Source organism: Heliconius melpomene, chromosome 5 (assembly GCF_056956725.1).
Source record: "Heliconius melpomene rosina isolate 202511_hmr_F chromosome 5, ASM5695672v1, whole genome shotgun sequence".
In the NCBI taxonomy this organism is placed as follows: Eukaryota; Metazoa; Arthropoda; class Insecta; order Lepidoptera; family Nymphalidae; genus Heliconius; species Heliconius melpomene.
This window is the reverse complement of record NC_140393.1, coordinates 3,778,690-3,806,610: the sequence shown is the minus strand read 5'-3', so window position 1 is coordinate 3,806,610 and position 27,921 is coordinate 3,778,690. Positions and strand designations below refer to the sequence as shown.

Sequence of the window (27,921 nt, the reverse complement as noted above, 5' to 3'; positions counted from 1 at the left end):
CCTTCAGAATTCGGAGTTCAACAAACAGGCTTCAATTCAATTTGACAGTTGACATGGACAAGTGTCATTAATCTCACCTACACTTCACCTACTTTGAAGATAAAGCTTATATCGAAAATACGATTTTAGAGCTTTTTATTACAATTTTATTAGTTCTTTTTACTTAAACATCATGATTTTTTATACAAAATATATTTTGTTTCTATTCTTTTTCTTAAACTTCATATCAAGTGGTAAATTTATGTTTTTGTATAACGTTTTCTTTAACGGTCACACCCAAAACATAAAATGTTTATTTCCAAATTTTTCTTTCAGTTTTATGTATAAAATGTTGGAACTGTAGATCTAACAATGATCCAAAATGTGCCGATCCTTTTGACAACAGTACTGTTCCAATAACTGATTGTAAACAAGAGAGGGGCCTACCTCATTTGCCAGGAATACGACCCAGCATGTGCCGGAAAATAAGGCAAAAAGGTACCTTAGCCAATTGTTTTGTAATTTTATTTTGAACGAGAATTAAATCTCGTTATAGGTTAAAAGGAAAATATTTACTGCTGTTCCATCTGCCCATCCTACTATATGTATTATAGTGTGAAACAAACAAGAACATATATTAATTTCTATGATTAAAATAATTAATTCTCTAATTTTCAGTTAATGGTGAATGGCGATATTTCAGAGATTGTGCATATCTTGGTGAAGTGGGTATACAGGGAGATGAAAGGTTTTGCTTAATGAGAACAGGTACATATAACATTTTCATAGAGTATTGTACCTGTAACAGTAAAGATGGTTGTAATACATCATCTTTGCTTAGCCCAATACCAATTCTTATGCTATTTTCTTTAATAGGTATATTTTATTGAAATTTCCTAAGTTAAAAACTTCACATACAAATATCATATTTTACATGGATTTCATATATTTTTACAATTCTCATACTTATAAATATAATTTATATAGAAACATGCTACTATATATGTCTAAGATGTACTTTCTCTATTAAAAAATTGAATATTTTATTTTTTAACTAAACATGATTCAAAATATTGCTTATTGAGTTATTTATATGTAATAAATTACATGTAGTTCTTATGTATCAATAAAATTGTGCCTCTTATGTTATATGCTGCTGTTATATTTAAGTTAATTTAATAAGAGAAAGTCTAATTTTTCATTGAACTCTACATTTTACAAAATATGCAATATTGCATTAATTAACTTATATGTGTATAATTTATATATTGTACAATGAATAATGTCAATTGTTTATAAATTAGTACAAAAAATCTTAAATTTAAAAAATGATAGCATGTCATTGGGAATTACAACTTATCAATGTTGACAAACTTAAGTATTGTGGGCGCATAGGACAGTTTTTAATTGGGGATTTGTGTCGTGGACATCTAAAAATGTATTGATTTTAATATTAAAGCTATTGTTGGAGACATATTTTACACCAAATAAACTAAATGGCTACTGTTGCTTTACTAAACTTATCTAACTTATGACTAAAAGTGCTTCAACAAGTATGTTGTGAATTTTGAATTGAATTGAATTCTTGATATATGCCGTTTCAAGCGTGCCAATTAAGCACAATTCATTTCGCCGGTAATAAAAAAAGATAAATATATACAATTATAGAATACATGTGAAAAAAGGAGATCCAGTGTAAGTACAGCCTTCACCTAAAACAAAACAAACACATATTTACAAATTGTGAATTTTTTCCTTTATTTGTACAGTAAATTCTCACTTCTTGACAAATTTTATATGAGTGGAAGGGGATGTACAACGTAGGGTACTTCCCATATTAATTTTGATTAAAAAAGTTATGTAAAACTGAATATTTGATATTAAAATCAGGGCTTTAAAAAAACCTATATCGCAATATAAAAATATTTTGTGTTATTTATTATGCACAAATTTAAGTTTTTTTTTAATGAGACTAACCAATTACTTGCTTGTATTGTTTGGTTAGACATGTGTTTATATTTCTGTTCTGTTCGTCGTGTAGTATAGTTAACAACGTAGAAAATAATCTTAAATAGTAAATATTATAAAAAATATGTATTTTAATTTGAAATCTAATGGTGGTTTCTTATTTGTGAAAAGACGAAATATTGTATATTCATTCTTTATAACAATCTATATTTATTACATTAAATAACATTTTAAATAATTATATATACACTTCTTTTATATGTTAATATGAAGACTGATTACTCCGTCCAATGTTATTCAGCAATTCTCACGTTTTTTATCTTATAATAAAAGTGTTTTTTAAATATTTTTTTGTTATTATTTCGCTCAATTTAATGAAGCAAATTCAATTATAACAATATCACTTTAAATTACTATTATATTTTGTACACTTTATTTAAAAGATGTAAATTTTTGTCTTTTTGTTGTATACCTTTTACAAAAAAAGTACTGGATAGATTTCGATGAAACATTCGCTGTATCTCTTAAAGTAGAGTAGGCAGAGGGTACCTAGTGTCAAGACACTTCTGTTCTCTGCTTTCCACATTTCGTAATTAGGTCTACGGGAAGTACTAGTTCGGAACGGAAAGCGCGGCTATCAATCCCGCCATCAACACGCAATGCCTTCACAACTTCAGCGAAAAGTGAAGAGAAGTTTCTTAAAATTAGCCTCTGCAAATCCCTATATATGTGGGATACAGCGCGAAGCTTGAGAGTCACATTTATGAAGAGAAGTTTAAAATAAAACACAATATATTTAAAGAAAACGTTTAATAAAATACGCACAAATAGGCTTGGAAATAAATTTGTACTTTTAATGATATCAATATAATTGAAAAATATAAGATAAAGATAGATTTTGTTAATTGAAATTTAAAATTTTAACAAAATTGACAATAAATTAAATTTACAAGATGAGATTATATACGATTAAGACTTTTTTTGTGAAATAAGTAGAAACAGATCTATAACAGTACATTTAATATTTACAAAATAATCTTATAAACTATAAATTAATATTAAAATGTTAAAGAAAATTACAACAAAATTGTACATCATCATTATTATTAGTATTAGAAATATTGAGAAGCTCATAATATAACTAATAATTAAAAATTATAACATATAATAAAGTTATATAAAAGTTACTATATAATAATGCTTTTTATATTAGATCCATTTTGTAATTTTATTATATTAAAAACAATTGTACATAGATAAAAATAAAATTTAATTTGTATTTAGGTAGTTGGTATTTTAATTTGGTTAACGGTGGGCACACGGCTATACTGTATATATAAATGGTCCCAAAATATACATAAATTATTATATATTTTTGTTTACTTAAAAAGAAGCAATCCTAGAGGAGCCATAATTAAGGCCAAAGTGATTCCAATAGCTGAAGCCCCATTGCAGGCCTCGGTGGTGCAGGTTTCGCAGAACAAGGTGACTTCGTTTGGTCCGCTTGAAGAGCTGGCACAGGCGTTGGAGTAATCATCTCCTCGCTTCCAGGTACAGCCGCGGGACACTACTAGTTGACCACCGACTGTAATTAATGATATTAATATGTTTAGTTTTATTTATAAAGTTAAATATATAAAAATATAACGAGGCCAGTCGTGGTGCATGGGCACAAGCGTGTCATTGTAACGCGACAGGTTAAGGATTCGAATCCCACTCGAAAAAATGGAATATTTAATATTTTCATTCATTCACTCTGGTGTTGAGACAAAGCGCGGTGTTATGTTCCGTAACTCAACACGCAATGCCTCCAAACTTTGGCGGAAAGTGGGGAGCGGAGTGTCTTAGCACTAGGCTCCCGCTGCCAATAAAGAAAGAAGAAAAATAACCTTGGAAAACGTTTAATTTTCTTTTAATAATGATTTTCCAAAAATTACAATTTACGAGTTAAGCATTTTCATCCTGAATATGCAATAAATAGTAGAGCGTTTAGTGTGATTACGTTAAACCTGAGTCGTAGTAAAACTCACGCCATGCCAAAACCCACGAAAACCCAATTTCAGGGTTAATTTATTTCAACCTTGGTTAGGCCATAAAGTCTAAGACCGTGATGTTCCATACAATTAACAAGTAGATATATTAACATAGAGGAAGTGTAATTTTGCGAAAAAAACTGTCAATGATTGTTTGAAAAGAACCATACCCATATTGTTTTGAATTTGGGTATTTCCTCACATTCTTTCATTCGATACGATACGATCTGAACTTTGACCATAAGTTATAAAAAAATATCAGATTTGTTTTGTCTAAAATATCCCTTTTTTAGCTTCACGCTTTATTCTTGAGGCAGAAGAGACCTAAGACACTCTGGTCCTTATTTTTCACTGAATTCAGAAAGGTGGCGGAACTCAACGCCGCGTTGCATCGAAACAAGAGCGAAGAAACCAGCTTCACGCTGTATCCCGCAATTAGCAGGATAGGGAGAGGGAACCTAGTGTTAAAACATTCCGCTCACCACTTTCTGCCGAATTCTGGAGACATTGCTTATTGAGTAAATGAAATTAAAAAGCGAGTGGGAATCGAACCCAGCTTATGCTCCTGTGCTAACTATAAAATAAGCAAAAGGATAATAAATAATATGGAAATTACAAATGTATTTATTTATAGTCTAAACATAAACGTTAGTTAATGTATGGACGTAGGTAGAGCTACCCACTACCACTTCAATGTTGAAATATAATACTAACTTTGTATTTACTAGGTAACTAGTATTAGGTTTCTAGTAATAATAAAATGACGTGATCGTAAGGGTGTTTGACTGCTAGCTTATAGGTTCAATCCAGTTTAGAAATTTAAATATATATGTATGTATTTTTTGGAAAACTGTTTCCAGAAAAGATTAAATAGAAAATTACTAGAATAGAATTACAAATCATTATATTTCTCTATTCTCTTTGTCTATTATTAATTTCAAACTATTTAAAATTTAATTTATAATAAACAGAGTTTTTCTATTTCATTGTGGCCTTCATAGATGAGTAGTTTTATGATAATTCGGTGATGACGTAACTAACGACTAATTTTGTGCGAGGGTCGTTCACATTTACATACGAGTATACTATTAACTATTATGGCCTTTTTTTATTTTAGCACTCATAAGTTTAATGATTAAAATAAGCAGCAGGATAGGCAGAGTAAATCTATTGTTAACACACCCCGTTCCTCACTTTCCGCCGAATTTCTCGAGGCATTGTGTGCTTGCCTTGTTGCCAGAGCGAAGAAATAAAAATAAATAATCATCAATTAACTCGAGTGAGGATCGATCCCACAACTATCGCCTTTATCGCCATTTAATTAAATTGATCTGTTTTCTATAAACATTCGTAACACGTACACGTACTATTGTTGTAAGATAATAAGAAACATCGACTGAAAATTGTTTATAAAAAACAAGAGTAAATAGATATTTCTCAGAATGACTAAGCGAATGAAAATGCAAGGAAAATTCTACACTATAATTATTTTAACAATTTTAATTTGAATCAATTGTATTTCCGCGCATACTACAGGCCTTTATCGAGACATCTCGATTATTAAACGAACAAAAGAATTGTAATAATAACTGAAATTTACGTGCCAAAGGCATTACAGTGACTTCTGCATAATATCTACCACAATTGCTATCTTACACATTCATTTACTTTGTAGTTTCATATTTATCAAATATTTTTTTTTTTGTGGTTTTAGTTTATGCCTAAATTATTTTAAATATTTATTGACTGATAAAAAAATGATTATACGAAATATTTTTAAAATTATACACTAGCGACCCGCTCGCGGCTTCGCCCGCTTGTAGTAGACACAACAATGAATTATTTTCTATCTGAATTACTTTAGTATTCTAATAAAATAATTTTTAAGACATTATGAATATATTGTATATTGATAGCTAAAGTTTAAGCTAATTTAATAAAACACTTGTTTTTGTAGCAATATTATTGCATGTAATTGCATACTGACATATTTTTATATTTAAAAATCGATTTAAATATAACAAACACTATATGTTAAGGGAAGTTGCCAAAATACACCAGTGAAAACTGCATTTAAATAGATTAAGTTGCTGAGATTATGTACACAAACAAACATACATTTTAAAAATCTATGTTTTGGGTTCCTTTACATTAATAAATGCCCCTAATAATAGATTTTCTATGTTTTCGAAGGCATGTGCAGCAGCGAATCTTACATATACAGACAACGACGAGTTAAAATTTTAATATATGGAGAATTTTAAACAAACACTCTTACCGTATTTCTTTTGTTTCTTACACGCCGCCATTGACGAGGCCAAGTAGGGGTAAGAGGCACCGGAGTTAGCATCACAGTATTCCAGGCGGAAGAGACCTGAGCTTTCAGGTGCCCTTTCAGGTAGGAAGGGGTCGTTGCAGTACGGGTTGATGTCGGATGAGCATGTCCAGCAGCGAATTGCTTCGCCTGGAAAAAGAGACAAAAATATTACTTTTTTTATTTCTATCACGCTTGGTAAATGGCTTAATGTTAACGTAAAACGTAAATAAATATATTATTTATTATATAAACAATGAAATATAATTAAAATATATAACTTAAAGTAATTTATATTAATGAATTAATTAATTTTAAACGTTTAAACAATTGTTGCTCTAAAATAAAGTTATGTTTACTTTAAACGTTTTTTAAATCCCTATTTACAAACAACACAATAGTACTAATAATAACATTAAAACAATAAAATTAAATAAAGAAACACATTATTATCACGAGATTATCTTGATATAAATTTTAATACATATAAATGAACGAACATTTATTTCTGTTTATAAATAAAACTGGAAAAGTGTGACCATTCATTTCAATACCCATTGTTCTCAGTTAAATACGAGTATACATAATTACGATTGAGAACATGTAGGAAAATTAACATACGGATGTAATTTTTCTTTATAACTTCTTACTATTTTCCAATTTTTCCCATCATTGAGAATTTTAACTAAAAAATGTGCTTGAGGAATTTTATAAGGTCGTTCTACTGCAGTGGTATCTATAATGTGGATTGTAAACACAACGGTTGTGGATTCGATTCCCACTCGGGAGGTTAAATTATTTTGGGGTAAGAAATTAAAATGCGGAGTTAAGTTCCGCGGCTCAATAGGTACGCAAATTGCGTAAGGGAGTGACTTAAAAATATTTTAAATGTAATTATTAAAACATTATATAATTATGAGAACGATGGCCGTTGAAGGATTCCTATGGAAAAGGAAACAAAAAATATGTCTTATAAGTCCAAGCAAGTTACAGTTCGTACATACTCGTCGGTATACCAATATAGCAATGTATGTATGTAATATATTTCGTAATATATTAAAATATTCTAATGAATTCTAATCAAGTTGTATAACGACTTTTACATGTTCAATCATTAATGTATTTCATTAATATGTTTCTAATGAATTTAGTGTGCTGGTTTGTAAAAAAATAGATTGACAGATACAGCTTCAGCATTATTATAATTATTTTATAATCGATCATGTTTATATTTTCCATTTATATATATTACACATTAAAAAAATTGCATGCTGTGATATTTAAATACTTATTCATTTCTTATTATAAAATTAATCGGAATAGAATTAAATATACTCAGAAAGGAGTAGAGATACTGTAGAGAGAGTACTGTATTACAAATAACAGAGTAGGGAACCTAGAGTTTCCGTTCCTAACTCTCCGTACCGTTGCATATGCTTATAGGTACCGTATCTATCACGACCAAATAAACATTTTGCATTTTCAAATACCTACATTCGTTAATCTAAAATAAAAAATGGTTCCAAATTAAGATTCAATTTATTTTTCTTTATCTTATTCTTCTTATCTTTATCTTAATTAAAATATTGATTTAAAAAAAAACGAATAAAATGTATACTTTAAACCATATATACTTTACAACCACAATAAAAACATAATAAACATAAGGCGGCAGCCATAAACAACAAGATGCATATAAAAAATATTATTATTCTTGTTTTCTAAATAAATTCAAATTCAAATATTTTTATACATATTAAAAAGTTACAATCTTTATTTTTTGAACATCAAATAATTTACCACCAGTTCATAAAAGTTAGTGCATCAGACCTGAGAAAAACCGGCGCATGAAACTTAGCGAGACTTATTTTTTTTTAAATTTTAAACAAATAATAAAAAAATAATAAAAAAATCTAGTATAATAAAATCTCATGTGACTTCAAGGCTCTGGCCGCGATGATTGATTGCCGTTTTTCAAACAGACACGCTACGGTGATGCTTAACAATGGAAACTAGTCCTTATTTATAGGCCAGTCGTGGCGCAGCGGCTCAACCGTGTATCTGTAAACGCTACTGGTTGTGGGTTCGATTCCCACTCGAAGAAATGACATCTATCTATACTAATATAATAAAGCGGAAGAGTTTGTTTGTTTGAACGCTAAGATCTCTGGATCTACTGGTCCGATTTACATTGTTTTTGTTTTATATGAAAGCTGGATTCTTCAGAAGTGCTATTTTCTAATTTGACATGCAATTTATTCAGCCATGCTAATAACAACCGTCGTCGCTACGCAACCGTTACCGCGACATTTTGATATTCATCCTTATGAAAATAAATATAATAGTCACTTTTAGCATTTTATCTAGATTGAAATTATAGTTTACTGTATAACATTCTAATAAATAAGGAGATGTCACTGATTCGAAATGACCTAGCCTACGGGCGGCACAGTATGACCGACGCGAAAATATTCTTATAATTCAAGCAGGCGTAGCCGCGTCCGGGTCCACTAGTACATAATATTTTTGCTCAAGCCACTCCAACACCCAATGCTATAAGAAATCGGCGGAAAATCGAGAAGGCAATGTCTTAACAGTTGCCTAGCCTTCTCCGTCTGTCAACCCATCTCATCATATACGAGATAGAGCGTGAAGCTAATTCTTTAAATCTCCAGTAATTTAAAATCTCATGTGACTTCAAGGTTCTGGCCGCGATGATTGACCGCCATTTTTCATGGAGACACGCTACACTGATGCTTAACAATGGGAACTAGTCCTTACTTATATAATAGCTTTGTTTACCTTTACCTACCTACCTTGCTGTCACGCGCAATGGAACAGTAATATTCATTTACGTGTTTGTCACGTACTACGTTTTATTTTATTACGTAACTCTGAAACTATACTTAAGATGTTTTGTTTTCTATAATTTTGTATGAGAGATAGAAGAAGGGTGGACTGTGTGGTAGTGAGTTCGATTCGCAGTCGGTAGATCGTTTATTGTTTATATTGAATTCAATTTCAAATGTCTCGAGGTGGCGCAGGGGTAAAAGAGTGGAATTGTAAAGGCGACAGGTTGTAAGCTCTATTCCCAGTCGAGGAAGTAAAATATTTGATATATCCATTTCTTCGCTCTGGTAAGAATTCGGTGGAAAGTGGGGACCTGAAATGTCTTAATCGAAACGGAGAGTCCCAATATCCCTCTGTCTACTAGATTCCCAATATCCCTCTGCCTATTCTGATATGCGCGTGATGCTAAAAAAATCAATTACCAATTTACCCTAAAATAAGCGGAAGGTAAACAAAAGACAAACAAAACAAAAAACAAACAAAAGGTAAAACGGCTGACTTAACACTAAAACTAATAATTTGTTTTTAACTAAAAATAAAGCTAAATAAGATTAAATATAACAGTTTTTTTTATTTTCAAATAAACAAGCAAATATGTTAGCATTTTGTTGTCATTTACTCATATATTTTATAACTTCCTTATTCTTGATCAATATGCTTGTCTTGTATAAAATCGATTTACAATGTAAATTGTATTCCATTAATTATATCATTATTTACTTATTTAAATTATTATTATGAAATCTGCAATTAATTTTAAACATTACTTTTTTATTTATATTTAGGTACATATAATATTAATATATTTAAAAAATACGATGCCGTTCTGAGAATTTGGCGGAAAGTGGAGAACGGAGTGTCTTAACACTAGGTTACCTCTGCCTACCCTATATATGCGTGATACAGTATGAAGCGGAAAAAATAGATAGAAAAATAAATTAATAGAATAATAAACATTTTAAAATTGGCGATTACGTCAGTCTAATGTTATTAGGTTGCCATATAACAGCTACGTCGTATAATGTTACGCCTTGTTTTAAAACGTAAAAAAACACAATAAACGATGGTTTTATAATGAGTTGTTCTTGTATTGTTCAAGGGCGAATTTCTCAAGGTTTTTCTCTCATTGTTTAACACATAAGATTGATTTAACTAAGGCGAGTGGCGCAGCGGTGCATTCGTGCGACGATAAACGCGACAGATGTGGGTTTGATTCACGCCCAAGTAAAATGAAATATCTAATATCTATTTTCTTTTTCTCGCTGTAGTAACAAGGCAAAACAAAAATGCGGCGTAGATATCCGCTATTCAACAAGGCTCTGAAATTCGACGGAACGTAAGAGACGGAAGTGTTTTAATAGCAACAGAGTGTCTTAGCTCTAGGTTTCCTCTGCCTACAGGGTACATAAATAAATACAGATTTATATGTGCGGGATACAGCGTGAAGTTAAAAGAAATAGCTCATGCCGTATTATTACCATAAATGTGAAGCACGTGTCCATATACGAGTACATATTAGTTTATACCATAAATAAATTGGGGTTACTAGGTTAAACCTATGTCACAGGTGTTTAAACATGAACGCGATTTGGAAAAGGAAAGTTTTATCTAATGTTTAAAACTTTATACTATATTTTAAAAGAAAACCTATCGCCAAAGGCAAACTTCTTAAAGAAATAAATAAGAAATAGAGTTATTCCATAAAATATGTCGAAGTGGAACTAACAAGCAAATATTTATTTTCAATTATACATAGTTTCCCATACTTATTATTGTATTTTTCCTTTACTTCTTTCTACCTTTGTAATTAAATAAATTAAAATTACATATTTTTGCTTAAAACATTAAGCTTTAACGCCAATAAGAAAATATTCTTTCTAATTAGTAAACATGCCGACCCCATTTCAGTTTTACTTCTTCCTATCGTGAGAAAGAAACATTTATTTTTGGATAGCGGATAGCGCCTAATTAGATAATTAGAATAAACCAATATATTTGGGCATCCCGGAACTTCAATTTAAGAAAGGTTACTCAAATAAAATTTATATTTTCATTTTTTCGTCGAGGCAGGGACCTCCGCTATTCAACAATCAATGCGTCCAGAATTCGGCAGAAAGTAGGGAACGGAGTGTTTTAACACTAGGTTTCCTATGCCTACCCTCATGTGTGTGGGAAACAACGTGATTTTTTTTATAGGATTAATATTTTTTATCTATAATTTTACTTTAGGATTTGGTTTTATTTTTTTTAGAATACCAAACCATAGATTCCATCATAATGTCGTAAATATAGGGCTAATGTGATCCCTTACGAATCCGTCGTATTTTAAAAGCTTGAACACATGCCAACAATACTAGCCAAGAAACGTTATAGTATACATAATACACGTTTATCTTTGAAAAGATAGTAAAATTGTAGTAGAATGTGAATCACGCTTTATTTATATATATATATATATATATATATATATATATATATATATATATATATAATACTGTCATAGTACAGACTTACACACTGTCAGCTATATTTTTAATATTGCATAGTTTTTATTTAGGTTAAAGATCTTTCTAAGAATGTTTTGTTTACATTTCCTGTCTACAGATTCGTCCTCTTTTTTTATTTTTCGCCATTTTGAAATATATGTAATCAGGAATTATATTTCTTATACTAGCGAACTGCTGGCGGCTTCGCCCGTTTGAATTACACGATTATTTATTCGCCAATGATTAATTTTATACTTAAAAAAACATTGTTTTGAATTTAATTATATTGATAAAATGTCCCCAATAATAGTTTTTTCTTATCTTCCATGTAGGTACAGACAACAATCAGTTACAATTTTATCGTATACATATACTAACATATGAAGGGGTTTTGCAAAGATAGCGAATTCAACGTATATAGAGTATCGCTTATGGCTCTAGTAAGATAAAGGAGTAATAATATTGCCAATGTAAAGTATTTATGCAATGTTTCTCTGTTTTTAGTTTCACGATATATCGTAGAACCAAGAAATGTATATATTAAATATTTTATTTTCCCGAGTGGGAATCGAACCCACAACCGTCACGTTTACAGTTGCACCCTTGTGGCTCAGCGCCACGTCTGGCCGCTTTTTTAATTTTAATTTATTTTAATTTAATTAAACTCAGCGCTATCCATACCTATATTATAAATTCGAAAGTAACTCTGTCTGTCTGTCTGTCTTTTACGCAATCAGGGCCAAACCGCTAATTTAATTGTCATAAAATACTCATAGAGAGATACTTGAGGGTCTCGGGATGAACATAGGATACTTTTTTTTCTCATATTTGTAATATTTTCGATATATACCAATATATTAAAATACTTATTAATTTGACATGTAATTTATTCGCGTAATTATTTATTTTAATATTTATCGCGTTGCTAAGCAATGATTTGCAAAGTTTGTTGTTAGAAAACGTCACCCAAAATGAGCTTGCTTAACGCATCTCTCTATTGAAAACTGAAAATAATTTCATAAATATATTTAATAAATATTCGTATAGTTCAAGCGGGCGTAGCCGCGTTCGGGTCTACTAGTGTTCTTATAAATTTTAAATGTTTGGCAAGTACGTACTACCATGGCAATTTCATATTATTTATCAGCATTTTGATAGACAATTCCAAGCTATACAGAATGTAAAGAGAGATAAGTATCGTCACTTTCTACAATAGGTAGAACCATTAATCACTCTTTCATACCACAACAATATCAGAAATCGGTGTTCATTCGCGTATGGTACCTTTGCCAAATGAATAATAAAAAAAACATACAAAAAGCTATTAAAAACCGGTAGCGTTCCTATTTAAATAGGCTTTAATTAGGTCGTTTATATTTCCATTTCTTCGCTCTGGTGTCGAGGCAACTCAACACGCAATGCCTCCAGAATTCGGCAGAAAGTGGGGTTCCCTCTGCCTACCCTGCTGTGTGCGGGATACAGCGTGAAGTTGTGAAGCTGATTTAATTAGGTTGATTCGTAACTATGTAATAAATTATTAGAATTTTTTCTTTCACTTCTAATTATTTCATGATTATGAAACATAGCAATTGAACATGAATAAAACGTTAAATTTAATTGTTTTACCAAAAGGCATTTCAGGGTGTCATCCTCCATCTTCTCTATCCATCTCTCTATCCTCTATCATTAAATAAATTTGAAATATTCTATTTAATTCCTTTGGTAACAAGAACGTGAAGAGCGAGCACAGCGAGTAAATGAAAATGTAAAAGGAACCTGCAACCTGGCGCGCCTACAGACATGCGGTTGAACCGAGTCACAACTGGCTTTATCTTTTAATTTTGATTTAAATTATTCCATAACTAATATGTTGTACTGGCAAATCTAATAAAAACACTATAATATATTATATTAGATGTTTTTATTAGACTTGCCCTATAGCCTATAGTCGATAAGATTTTATTCCATTAAGATTTATGTTACGATACAAACATACATACATATATATAGCAATATATATATATAGTATACAACAGACCTTGTAGCATATTAAATATCTAGAAGTTAGGTATATTATATGTATATAGATGTAAATAAATCTTTTCTTTTCAAACTTGATTTTTTGCTGACAGTGATCAATTAAATTGTCACTTCGTTAATTTAATAAAATATAAAAAAGTGCTTACAAAATTCATTAGATTAAATATTAAAAATGTATATTTTTTTTGTTTTAAAACGATTTTATTTCAAAGTTCAAATATACCTATAATAATATATAATTTATTCATAAACAAAATTACAAAAAAAACAATTTATAACGATAATAACCGCATTAGTTGTAAACTGTGTGGCAGTTATTAACGCCCGCCTCACAAGCATCCATTCATAAATTAGTATGATCAATTACAAAAAAAAAAAGAAAAAACTTTAAAATATAACAAATGATAAAAAATAATAATTAAAAAAGCATGCAATAATAGTATTAAAAATTAATTAATTAAAAGAAAAAATAAAATAAAAAGGTATACAATAAACAAAACATTATTAGAGTGCATGTGCATGATGTTTATATGTGGTGTGTGAGTTTGCGTGTGTTGATGTGTGTATGCGTGTGTGGACGTGTGTGCGTGTGTGGATGTGTGTGTGCGTACGTATGATGGCTTCATCGGTATCAAGCTATACGATCAATAGGTTCTCTGTCTGATCATAATCTAAGTTTAATAGCCAGTCAGTCAATTTAGTTTTACATTGATACAACGTTAGGGGATATATTTTTAATTCTTTATTTATTTTATTATATAGTATGGGGCTTAAGTAATAAAATAGGCGATTTGCCGAGACAGTGCGTCGTGACTCTATTGAGCAAACCTTATCAACTCTTCGTTTCCCGCAATTGTTCTGCGGTTCGAAAGGGGTGAGCCTATGCTTCCGTAAAATAGAGCGCAGAACGAATAATTGACGGACACTTAAAACTTTACAAATGTCATATAGTTCGGCAGTTGGAAAACGGGTAGGTTTAGATGTCATAACCTTAAGTATACATCTCTGTGCTTTTTCTAGTGGGAGTAAGATTGATTTAGGAGCACCACCCCATGCCGGTATGCAGTAAGTAAGAATCGATTGGACAAGTGCGAAATAAACCATCTTAGCAATTTCTATACTAGCTCCAGATCTTAATTGTTTGAAAATGTATATTATTTTTCGTATACGGGCACTTAAAGCTAGTATATGATTCCTCCAGGTGAGATTCTCATCTATAATAACACCAAGGTATTTTATAGTGGAAGATCTATTAATATTACTACAATGGCAAATTGGACTTAATTCGGGGTGGCATCTATGAGCAATTATAGAAAAAGAAATGGGTGGCAACGAGCGTTTCGGGCCTAGAGTTATAAATTGGGTTTTATCCACATTTAATGTTAGCCTGTGACAGGACAACCAGCTTATTACGATGGCTAAAGCTTTCTCACCATGCTCGCGTGTCTCGGCCCAACTGTTACCGTACACAAGCAAAGCGGTATCATCTGCATAAGAAATAATTTTGGTATTTGGAACAGAAAGGTTGCAAAGTTGATTAGCGTAGATTAAAAATAGAGTTGGTCCCAATACGCTACCCTGAGGTACTCCAAAAGAGACGTTTGCTTCATTGCTAATATTATTATTAATGTTTACTGCTTGTGTTCTGTCAGATAAATAACTTTTAAAGAGATCCAAGACAATTCCCCTAATACCAATATTTTCCAATTTGCTGTAAAGGATCGGTAGTGAGACCGTGTCAAAGGCCTTAGAAATGTCCAGAAATATGGCAAGAGTCTTTTTTCTATTATTGATATTTTGGGCAACCTCATCAACTAAATTCGAGAGCGCATCCTCGGTTGAGCTACCACTTCTAAAACCATATTGGTTAGGAGAAAGCAAGTTGTATCTACCTAAGTAGGAGACAAGTCTATTATTAATAAGCTTTTCCAAGATCTTAGATAGGGCACTTAGAACAGATATGGGTCTGTAGTTACTGAAGCTGGCCTTACATCCGTTTTTATAAATTGGGTGAACGACAGCCTTTTTAAAGATTTTGGGAAATACCCCCTGGGATAAGCAGAGGTTACAAATCCAAGAAATAGGTGGGGTAAGTACATTTACCGAAGCTTTAAGGACAGAGGACGATATACCGTCCCACCCTACCGCGCAATGGCTTTTAAGATTAAGAATTATGGATCTAATTTCTGAATTATCAGTTTCATTAATAACCATTGAATTAGGTATTACCTGGGCGGCAGTGTACGGTAGGTACATCTGAGGAGCACTATTGAAATGATCGGCAGAAGCAAGTTTTTTCCCTATATTAGCAAAGTAATCGTTTACATTATTGACTGCTGAGATTGGATCGTTACCTAATTGCAAGAGATTGCTTGAGACCTTAGTATTCTCTTTAGTGTTATTTATAATTGTTTTAACAACGGTCCATGTCCTTTTTGTATTTTTGCTAGCTTTCTGGAACTCGATATTTTCATAATTAGCTTTAATTTTTTTTAACAGATTGTTACAGAAATTTTTATAACGAACATAACTGATTTTAGATATTGGATCATCGGGATTCTTTTTCGTATTTTTATATAGTTTATCGCGATTTCTTATACATCGGAGCAATCCAGGAGTGATCCATGGTTTTATAATTCTTTTTCTGCAAGAGATGATGCGGGTGTATTTTTGTATAGCAGAGGTTATTGTTAATACCAATTTTTCTGCTGCACCTTCTGGATCTCTGTTACTTAAAATATCAGTAAAATCAGATGTTTCTAGTACACGAGTAACTGACGATTCATCCACGTAAGTGGCATTTTCAGATGTTAATATATTTCTGTTTTGAAGTTCACAGCAAACCAATATAGGACAGTGATCAGTGAGAGGTGCGTCCAGCACATATGTAGAAGATTTTCTGCTACTTCGAAGGAGTATGTGGTCTATACAGTTCTCATTACGGGTGGGAAATAGGTGCGCTGGTATAAGACCATGTGTTGCGCATAGATTTAAATATTCTTCCGCTTGCGAATCATTTGACGAGCCGCTAATATTGATATTTAAATCACCAATAAGGACTATTGTTTTGGACTTTGTTAGCGAAGTCAGTACATCATCCAAGCTGTTTAAGAACACATTAATACAACGGTAAGAGGGAGATCGATACAAAGCAAGAATGACATGGGTAGTAGAAAGCGTAATTTGGAGGCAATTTGCCTCACAAAAACTGGGCTCAATAACCTCACATAATAAAGTATCTTTGGTATACACGATGAGACCGTCATTTTGATTTGTATAGCCCGACTTAAACGATCGGAAGTTCGGCAGTACGGGAATTATAGAAGTCTTACTCAACCAGCATTCCGATAAAACCAGAATGTCAACTTTGTAACTCAACCTGTCAAGAAGAACCAAAAGCGAGTCAAAATTGCAATTTATACTTCGTATATTTACATGAAGAATTTTTATACCACTAATATGAGTCAAGGATTCCTTACATTGCTCGGGAGAACAGAGTTGAGAATCAGCTACCAATAAGTCATCAATATTATCAAGTAAATTTTTGTGACCCATTATTTAATTCTGTTTGAAAAACGTATGTGCTAGTAACCAGCTCTCCAAAGTTTGGTGACATATTATTTATTTTTAATATAGCAGAAAGAAATAAGTTTTTAAATCCAAATACTTTTCTAATAATGGTACAAATGAAAGCTTTACCAACCCGTACACTGAAAGAGGCGATGTAACTGTTATTATACAAAACGGTAAGTAATATTAAACTGGTGAGTGTATGTGTAATAGTGTAATTATGTAAGTACATGGAATCCCATAAAAAATATACACAATATTTAAATTGAATTAAATTACAAGAATATAAAACTAAATTTGACATATTAATATAAAAATAAGTGTACACATTTGAATTGACTAGTCATTTTTTTACTGGTATATCAGATAAATCACTTTCACTTCTAACAACTATAAGTTTATCTCCTTCCTTCTTCCGTAATAGCACCTTGCCGTTAGAAATCCAGCAGTGTGAGTATTTGTTTAGCTTAGCGAAGTCACGGGCAAGGAAAAAAAGTCTTTTCATTTTGGGTGTCAGACTCTCAGATATAAATAATAGTTTTGGCGGTCCTGGTAGCTTTAATTTATCCGTAGTTAGTCTAATATTTTCTCTATTACCCTTTCTGTACATTTGAATAATTTTTTCTTTGATCATCACCCCTGTAAAGTCCACTAGGACTGTGCGGTTCGATGAGTCACGTGAATTAATGCGAAATACATCTTTGACTTCGTGTGATTTGATAGAAACGTTTAAGCTGTTCCCTATAGAGATAACTGTATTTAATAGTTTGTCCTTTGTCTCAGAAGGTGCTGATGGTACATTTTTTATTTCGATGCATGTTGACCTTGACAAGCGTTCATAGTTTTCCATTTTGATTTCTAAAGACTGTATTTGAAGAAGATTTTGTTGTTTGTCCTTCTCTAATTTGTCAATCTGAGTAATAATGGAATCATATTTCTGCGACAGAAACTCAACAGATGTTTGTATTTCAACATTTTGTCTTTTAATTTCTTCCACAGCTGCAGACAATCTTTCAAATTTCAAATTTTGTTCTTTTTTAAGCGCATCGAGTAGATCTTTAAATTCCACCATAAACGCGGCCAGCTTTTCACCAACTTCATCGGAGGGCGTACGCCTCCGTTTTTGTCGGAATGTCACATTTGGGGTCGATGCTCCAGTATCGACGTTGCCTTGTTTAACAAGACTTGGTTCCGAGACACAAGTCTGTTGTGGTGACGGTAACAATGACTTAGGGGGTGTTCTTTTCAGTGGCATTTTAATAGGAGGATGTACCAAAAAAAGAACAAAAAAAAAAAAAAGTAGAACTAAAAAGTTTGTTGTAGAACTAAAAACTTTTTCAACGTAGATTTGATCGCACGCCTCGTCGATAAAAGCGACTGTTGACACGATAGGCTGCTGTTTAAGTTTATTGAGGTTGCGAAATTATTTATCTATACATTGGACAGTCGGATTCGCAATAATTTGCAAGAATTGCGTCAAGTACAAAGGTCAGGCTTTTGCTTTTTGCAACGGCTCACTATGGAACAAAGTAACTTTGATTTTGGGTAACACACACTTCACATACAATATTTATACGAGTTTTAGGCACGGATTACTTATTAATATATTATATAGTTAGTGTATTTAAAAAGTCACAACCAAATTTACACTTTTACATTTTTAAAGCAAAAAATTTTGCGGAGCTAACTTAACACACGTCTACATTCTCGGACGCGCGCGCGGGGGGCTATAAACTTAAACCACGATGTAGGAAAATAGACGACACGTATAGATTATTATAACAATTATACTCAGTTGAGTATTGTTTGTTAGAACATGATTTCTTAGATATGTATTGATATACTATATGTAAATATAAAATATAGGAATGTATAGAAATAATACAACTGAGGCTAGTCGTGGTACACGGGCACGAATGACACTTGGTTGTGTAACTGAAATATGTATTTAAATATATATTTTCATTTCTTCGCTCTGGTGTCGAGGCAAAGTAGGACGTTGATTTTAAGCACTAGAACCGCAACATTTCCAGAATTCGGTGAAAAATGCGGAACGGAGTGTTTTAACACTAGGTTATATCTGTCGACCCGTGTGAGGAATACAGCGAGAAGTTAAAAACATAAATAACACATGTATCATTTATTTCAATTACCTTAAAGGTATGCTGCATACGTCGGTATCGTTGTGCAAGTTACCTATACATATATTTACTTTAAAGGTATATAGATATAAATAATCTATATTGACATTCTGTCAACAATCAAGATTAAACAAGCTAGTGGATAATCTGATCTTTTTCTCTCTCTCTTTCTTTCTCTTATTCTCTCTAATAATGTATATATGAGGGGGATTTAGTTCTAAAGTCAATATTTAATAGTAAGGGGACGACATTAATAAAGGAGCCCCAGACGTCGTTAATTACATTAAACTACTTACATACAAAAGAGCAATTTGTTCTTCCGGCAGTTAGTCCTCGATGTCATTTCGTTTTGTTATTAACTTGAACTTGTTATTACGACACTTGTTTGAAAATTGAATTAATTTATACAATTATGTATTTAATATGAGGGCAGTAATGCCCCAGGGGCACAAAGTATGTGTGATGTGATAGGTTGTGTTCGATTCCCACTCGAGGAAATGAAAATATTTTATAATTTCATTTTTCTCTGGTGGCTCTGTTAACGAGGCAAAAGCGGCGAAAAAAACCTGTTCGTGTTAAGGTATTTTTCAATTTCCAGGGTGAATTTTATGCTAATAATATTTCTGGGGTGGGCACATACCACCTGGTTTTACCAATGATTCTATGAATTAATTTAATTATATTGAAAATATTCACTGAAGGTTTGGGTTCTATATTTTCTAACTTCTATCCTGTAAATATATTCCCATACAAGGTCTCTCTATTAAAAAAAATATACAATTATAATTTTATTATATTATGTAGTTAATTAACCAATGACTAATTCGTGTTAACGACCAGCGTGACAGGTCTTTGAGATCACCTGGGCAAGGGTCACGGCTGACTAATTGTATACGTAATTGTTCTAAGCTCCTTAATGCTATATTAGCATAAAGATTACATGCTATTAAGAGTAGGTTATTTTTGTTGTTTTTTTCATCTTCACTCTTAGTGTTTGTTTTTGTTTTCAGCTTCACGCTGTATCCCGCAAATAGCAGGGTAAGCAGATGGCGTCTATTGGTAAAACACTCTGCTTCTCACTTTCCTCCTAATTCTGGAGGCCCGCTTTGCCTATGTACTTTTCAATTTTGTCAATTTTTCAGTTTATAATAGTGAAATGATCGGTCGCCACGTATTTCTACTTTTAATTTTTAATTAAAGGGCCAGTTGGTACTCTTATTAAAAATATACGTATTTTTAGTTCCAATTGAACATGGGTTTTTTTGTTTTCCTTTACCTAACAGTCAATACTGATGTTTTTAATGACTTTATGTTAGTCATAATGAGTAACTACTGACCTTTTAATTAAAAGTTACAAGTTCACGCTGTATCCCGCACACAGCAGGGTAGGCAGAGGGAACCCAATGTTAGGACACGTTCCCCACTACAATGACATATTTATACTATATTTATTGTAAAAATAAACAATGACATACTTATTCTATATTTATTGTAAAAATAAACGATTTATATTTATTTACAAGTAATATTTTATTATTATTACTGGACATATTATATAGATGCTGGTACAATTATTAAATCAATTAATTTATCAATAATTTTCCATTCGAAGTAAATTATGAATATAATGGTTTTATAATCATTGACGTGATTTAGCACAATACAATCGACAATGCATCTTAAAGTTTCATTGGGGTCATGACTTTTTTATTGAATTCAATGAGAATATGCGGGTAGATAAAGAAATTATATCTTTTATATAGTTTTTTTTTCATCGTTAAGCTGTATTCCGCTTATATCAGGGTAGACGGAGGGAATCTAGTGTTAAGACATTCCGTTCCCCACATATCGCCCATTTTTTGAGACATTGCATGGCAGAACTAAACGCCGTGATATATCAGAGCTAAGAAATTCTATTAAATGTTGCTCTTATTAAACCACGATGGCCTCAGTATAATTTCATGTATAAATATTTATGAATAAAATATAAAAGATAGATAAAAGTTAATTTCTGTTATAAAGGTATTATATAAGCATGACATAATCTAATTAAATAAAATACACCTAATTATTTATTTTACGTTTCTCTTGGGGCTGACATCACTATACAAGTAATAAATAATATTGAGAACGGAAACAAGTTGACGTAACCTATACTAATATCAGTTTCAAGGCACGTCAGTTATACACTGTTTTTTTTTTACTTTTCTATTTCTTTATTTAGTGTACGACACTGGTATTGTTTAAAACATGTTTTACGTAAGCGGCGGTTGTGAGATCGATTTCTACTCGGTAGAATTATATTTAATTTACTTTAATTTCTCCGTTCTCTTAAATTAGACGGAAAATGGAGAACTTCTTGTCTTAATTATTTATGTTCCCTCTGTATATTAGATTAACTACTACTTGACACGTCAAGTTTATATCTTTAATAATAATAGTCAATGTTATAACGCAAGTAACCCTTGAATCACAACCACGATGACGATTCAATTAATGAAGAAGGGTGTTTAATAATCATTCTAATGCATTAATTTACTTATTTAGAAACAAAACGCACCTAAAAATCGACTTATAGCTAAGTATAATTTCAGTTTCACGCTGTATCCCGCATGCTATATTAGAGACCTAGGTGTTAAAACACTCCGTTCTCCACTATCCAACGAAATTTCGAATATTGGTTGTTTAGCGGAACTCAACGCCGCGTTTTGCCTTGTTACCACAGCGAAGAAATGAAATTGATATAATTTATGTTATTTTGAGTATATACTATACTAGCGGCCCGCTCGCGGTTTCACCCGCGTGAACTATGTTATTATTAATTTCTGTCTCCATGGCTACGTCCTAGTGACGTCTATGCAAAATTTCAGACCCCTAGCATTTGTAGTAACGAAGTTTCATACAAACTTTCGACCCCAAAAACAACCCCTTAGAAGTCGAATATTGCAAATTCCCGTCTTAGCGAGCACCTACTTCCTATAAATAACTCCTATGCAAAATTTGAGATTTCTAGTACATGTAGTTTCTGAGATTTCGTGATGAGTGAGTGACCTTTCGATTTTATATATATAGATAAGATGTAATAAAACTAAATAAACTAAACAAACACAGCCTAATCTATACTTACACTAAAATCGTACGAGGGTCGGTGTCTATACTTGAAAGATATTTAGAAAAAAATGTTATTGGGAACCTTTATTAACCTAATAGACGCCAAAACAATGATTTTTAAAATTTTTGTCTGTTTGTCTGTGCGTTTGTTATTGCTAATCTCAGAATCGACTTAACCGATTTAGATGCGGTTTCACTATTGGATTCTGGCAAGCTTCCGAAAACATATAGAGTTTATTTTATTACAATCGGTTCATAAATAAAAAAGTTATGTCAATTTAAAGTATATAGTTCGACAAATTTGCTGATTGCCGTAACAGTTATTTTATACAACTTTATTAATATTTCTATTTTAAGGCGTAGCCCCGCACGGGCTCACTAGTACTAAATAAACCCCAGTATAGTTTTAAAATCGATTGTAAAACCAATTATATTCGACAAAACGTTTGCTTATCGACTTGCTTATTCACCATGCATTGCAACCTACAAGCTGCGAGATTACGAAATAAAAATACAAACACGCCATAGTAGAACCGTAAACCATGGGTTAATAGAAAGGGCTTTATGTATGTCAATGGTGTCATTCTTTAAAAGTGAAAGTTCGAATAAAAATCCACCATGAGATACGATCATAAATGAACTAACTACTGACAGAGATATATTAGGTTTTTTTTGAACGCACGCTAAAATAGCTTTAGTAAATGTTATTTTTTTTTTAGTGTTCCTTTAAATAGTTTGACTATTTGTGTTTCTTATCTAGAATAAGTAATATTTCCATCTTGAATATATATGAGGCCGTTATGGCGCAGCGGCACAAGGGTGTGACTGTAACGCGACGGTTGTGGGTTCGATCCCCACTCGAGGAAGTGAAATATTTATTTAACTTTAATTTGGGGAACGGAGTGTCTTGACACTGGGTTCTCTCTGCCTACCCTGCTGTGTGCGGGATACAGCGTGAAGCTGTTTTTTTTAAAGATATATAACGTATAGGCAGACAAGGGAACTTTCATGGTGAAATAGTTATTGAACATTCTTACAAGAACTTTTAGGGTAGGCGTAGAGAAACTAGTGTTAATACACTCCATTAACCACTTTTCGCACAAATTTCCGAGGCATTGCGTATTGAGTAGTGAAATCGAATTCACAACCTATTGCTTTTAATTCTATTGCTTGTAACTTTTTTAACAAATTGCTTATAATTATTATTTCAAATCAGGTTTTTAAGAACATATGCTTATCTATTTCTATCTATTTTACATACAAAAATATTTATGTATTTAGGACAACATGTGAACGATTACTATGCTCGTCGCGGACGATTACAACTCGATTTGGATTTTCTTTTTTTATATAACATCTTAAAAACAAATATTTTAAATGTCAGAATAGTTATGTCATTCTAACACAGAAATCTGGTTTATTTTGTTCCAAATGATTATAACGTGTTTATCTATGTGTTTTTGTAATAAATTTTTAATAACCGTATTGTATAATTTAACATCGATTATATAAATTAACTAGCGGACCCGGACGCGGCTACGCCTGCTTCAACTATAAGAATATTTATTGAATATATTCATGAAATTATTTTCAATTTTCAATAGAATTAGTAAGAAAATATAAGCTTAAATAATCCAAAAGAATAATAAGTAGACATATTATTAGAAAAAAATATCTGAATTATTGAAATAAACAAAAGGATTAAAAGTAACTAAAGGATACGTATTCTTAATAATAGAAAAACTACATAAAGTTTTCCGTGCGTGCGTACATATATATCGACTCTATGAAATAACTAAACATTTCTCTCTATTAAATAGGATAATTTTAGCGAGCAATATCAAATAAAATAAGAAGAGAACCAAAGTGCAGTTTAAATTACTTATAAACAGCAAATAATTACATAAAAATTAACAATAGTTCGAAAATGTATGAAAATTTATAAAACCGTCAACGTTCTGCCCGTTCGCGTCGGTCATGCAATGCCGCCCGTAGGCTAGGTCATTTGGAATCAGTGACATCTCCTTAATTATTTATTAGAATGTTATACAGTAAACTATAATTTCAATCAAGATGAAATGCTAAAAGTGACTATTATATTTATTTTCATAAGGATGAATATCAAAATGTCGCGGTACGGTTGCGTAGCGACGCGACGGTTGTTATTAACATGGCAGAATAAATTGCATGTTAAATTAGAAAGTACTTTAAAATATATTAGTTTATATGTGTAATGTAATGTTATATAGCCTATAGCACTTCTGAAGAATGCAGCTTTCATACAAAACAAAAACAATATAAATCGGACCAGTAGATCCAAAGATCTTAGCGTTCAAACAAACAAACAAACAAACAAACAAACAAACAAACTCTTCCGCTTTATTATATTAGTATAGATGTATTACATTGATAAGCATAAATAGTGCTTTCATAAATGTGAACATAAAATAATAAGTTATTTATTTAACACTAGTGGACCCGGACGCGGCTACGCCTGCTTCAACTATAAGAATATTTATTAAATATATTCATGAAATTATTTTCAATTCTCAACAGAATTAGTAAGAAAATATAAGCTCAAATAATCAAAAAGAATAATAAGTAGATACACATTATTAGAAAAAAATATCTGAGTTATTGAAATGAACTAACAAAAGGATTAAAAGTAACTAAAGGATTGGTATTCTTAATATTAGAAAAAGTACCTAAAGTTTTCCGTACATAGATATCGACTCTACGAAATAACTAAACATTTCTCTCTATTAAGTAGGATAATTTTAGTGGGCAATATCAAATAAAATAAGAAGAGAATCAAAGTGTATTTTAAATTAATTATAAACAACAAATAAAGTTCGAAAATGTATGAAAATTTATAAAACCGTCAACGTCATCTGCCCGTTCGCGTCGGTCATACTCATACTATGCCGCCCGCTAGGTGGCTAGGTCATTTGGTATCAGTGACATGTCCTTAATTATTTATTAGAATGTTATACAGTAAACTATAATTTCAATCTAGATAAAATGCTAAAAGTGACTATTATATTTATTTTCATAAGGATGAATATCAAAATGACGCGGTAACGAACGCGGTTGCGTAGCGACGACGGTTGTTATTAACATGGCAGAATAAATTGCATGTCAAATTAGAATGTACTTTAAAATATATTAGTATATATGTGTAATGTAATGTTATATAGCCTATAGCACTTCTGAAGAATGCAGCTTTCATACAAAACAAAAACAATGAAAATCGGGCCAGTAGATCCAGAGATCTTAGCGTTCAAACAAACAAACAAACAAACAAACAAACAAACAAACAAACAAACAAACAAACAAACTCTTCCGCTTTATTATATTAGTATAGATTTGTTTTTATAAATGCGTTTTAAAATATGAAATTCTAATAATATTTTATGTAATCTACTAAATCATTATTTTAGCTTCACGTTGTTTCACGCATTTAGCAGGGAACAGGGAATCAAGTGTTAAGACACTCCGTACTAAATGATTATTATGTATTATTAAAATCATTCTGCATAACCTAAGTACCTACCAACCGAAGATTACTGATTTTATAAATTTATTATAATTTATATTTATTTATAATAATTTATTATTATTTATAAATTCATTTCTCGAGTAGAGACGTATTCAATATTTGTATAAACGTACGCATACATTTTAGTTTTACTATAGCTTCTCACTGTATAGCAGGATAGGCAGAAGGAACTTCGGAACCTAGTGTAAAAACACTCCTTTCCCATTAAAACATTCTCTTTTCTCGCTTCCTCAAACTCAACTCAACTTATTATAATTGGTAAATTATTATACTTTTAATACGATCTAGTCTAACTGGACTCACTTCTTGTGTCGTTTAAATACATAAGTATAACGACAGGTCAACACGTGTAAGTTAATTATTTCTAGAATATTCTAATTGAATTAAATAAGGAGCAAATTGCGATAACAAAAAAAAAACAAAAACAAGTTATTTTGTCATATTATTATATCGCTTTCTTAACAAGGTACATCTTGATTCAAGGTTTTTGCGTATAAATATTATCTTTGTTTGTATACTATAAGAAAACAAGACGAGGTTATAATTCAATAACTGCATTGTTTACCTATAGTAAATAGAACACGTCGTGTCACAGCGGTACAAGGGTGTGTCTGTATCGCGATGGTTGTGGTTTCGATTCCCATTCGAGGAAATAAATTAACTATTTATTAATTTCTTCGCTCTGACACCGAGGCAAAAACGCGGCGGAAAACGGCGAACGGAGTGTTTTAACACCATGTTCTCTCTGCTTATCCTGCTGTGTGCGTGATACAGAGTGAAGCTGATTTAATTTGATTGATTTAAAATAATTTAAATAGGTAAGCAAATAATTATAAATTAATTCCATAACAATTTAGGTACAAGCCAGAAGTTCTAGTAAACGTGCTCTTAATTCAGCGATTAACAGTCTTTGCTAAGAACTTCAACGTATAGGTATTAGGTATACCTACATTTTCTATACGAGTATATAACTATTACATGGCCACATTAAAGTTGGAACTATGGCACTTACTCACCATACCTAGGTATTGCGAAATTAACCTACTAGCTAAAGAAAATGCGTCGTTTTATAAATAAAATAAACACTCGAGTTAGTTTATAAATTTTCTTAAACACAAATACTTTTTCTATTAAAACTAAATGTAATTAAAAGTTTAATTAATAATTAGAAACAATTGATGATCAATTTTAATCGCCTACACATATCGCAATCACCTTCACAAACAAACAGCAAAGTTAGTTCCATAGTAAACAAAACATTTAATTAAAATTAAATCACCTTCACGCTGTATCCCGCACACAGAAGTATAGGCAGAAGGAATTTAGTGTTAAGACACTCCGTTCTCCATTTTCTGCTGAATTCTAATGGCAGAACTCTAAGTAAAATACTGAATAAAAATTTAATTACAAATATTAATAGATATATATTAAAAACTTACCACTACTGATATATAAAGCCATTAGAACGGGCACAATAATCATAATTTTCGCCATTTCCACACTTTATTTTTTTATATTAGCGCGCGATACGCAACTGACCGTTTGGTTTTCGTGGCGGGAAGCGAATGCCAAAGCCAACGACGAATTCTAATGTCGAACCGATTGTGACATAAGTGAAGGGAACTATTTTTTATCTGTGGATCGTCGTAGCAATTATATTGGGAGTATAAGGCTGAACTTTTGTTTGCCTTTGACTATGTTATTATTATACTATGTAAAGATTAAACTAGTTGGTTTGTTTTATATTATGGCGTAGTATAAGTATAACCAGCCAAGTTTGTTTGAGAAAATGTCTCTGCTCTTGATTTTCCCGATATTCCATCATCAAATCCTGACTTGGTATTAATGGTAGTTCCATTACTAGGATGCA

The 27,921-nt window shown here is 31.5% G+C and overlaps 2 protein-coding genes across 2 annotated transcripts; one reads left to right on the top strand and one right to left on the bottom strand.

Annotated features, from left to right (window-relative positions):
- Positions 1-56: 56 nt before the first annotated feature.
- On the top strand, positions 57-3,197 carry crok (crooked). Its single transcript, XM_085185421.1, has 3 exons — positions 57-233; positions 316-477; positions 658-3,197. Exons 1-3 carry the CDS (start codon positions 173-175, stop codon positions 867-869), a joined length of 435 nt encoding a protein of 144 aa, XP_085041547.1. The 5' UTR covers positions 57-172; the 3' UTR covers positions 870-3,197.
- LOC146538932 (UPAR/Ly6 domain-containing protein twit-like) lies at positions 2,741-27,648 on the bottom strand. The gene is made up of 3 exons (XM_085185420.1): positions 27,491-27,648; positions 6,259-6,444; positions 2,741-3,532 (listed from the first exon to the last, which is right to left on the bottom strand). Exons 1-3 carry the CDS (start codon positions 27,543-27,545, stop codon positions 3,327-3,329), a joined length of 447 nt encoding a protein of 148 aa, XP_085041546.1. The 5' UTR covers positions 27,546-27,648; the 3' UTR covers positions 2,741-3,326.
- Positions 27,649-27,921: the final 273 nt, after the last annotated feature.

Bases quoted from the DNA above. Each gene is read 5' to 3' on its own strand.
- crok (XM_085185421.1), top strand. From the start codon at position 173: ATGATTTTTTATACAAAATATATTTTGTTTCTATTCTTTTTCTTAAAC. The intron at 234-315 runs GTAAATTTATGT...TTTTTCTTTCAG, and splicing joins CTTAAACTTCATATCAAGTG to TTTTATGTATAAAATGTTGG. The intron at 478-657 runs GTACCTTAGCCA...TCTAATTTTCAG, and splicing joins CCGGAAAATAAGGCAAAAAG to TTAATGGTGAATGGCGATAT.
- LOC146538932 (XM_085185420.1), bottom strand. From the start codon at position 27,545: ATGGCGAAAATTATGATTATTGTGCCCGTTCTAATGGCTTTATATATC. The intron at 6,445-27,490 runs GTAAGTTTTTAA...CTCTTTTTCCAG, and splicing joins GGCTTTATATATCAGTAGTG to GCGAAGCAATTCGCTGCTGG. The intron at 3,533-6,258 runs GTAAGAGTGTTT...CATTAATTACAG, and splicing joins TAAGAAACAAAAGAAATACG to TCGGTGGTCAACTAGTAGTG.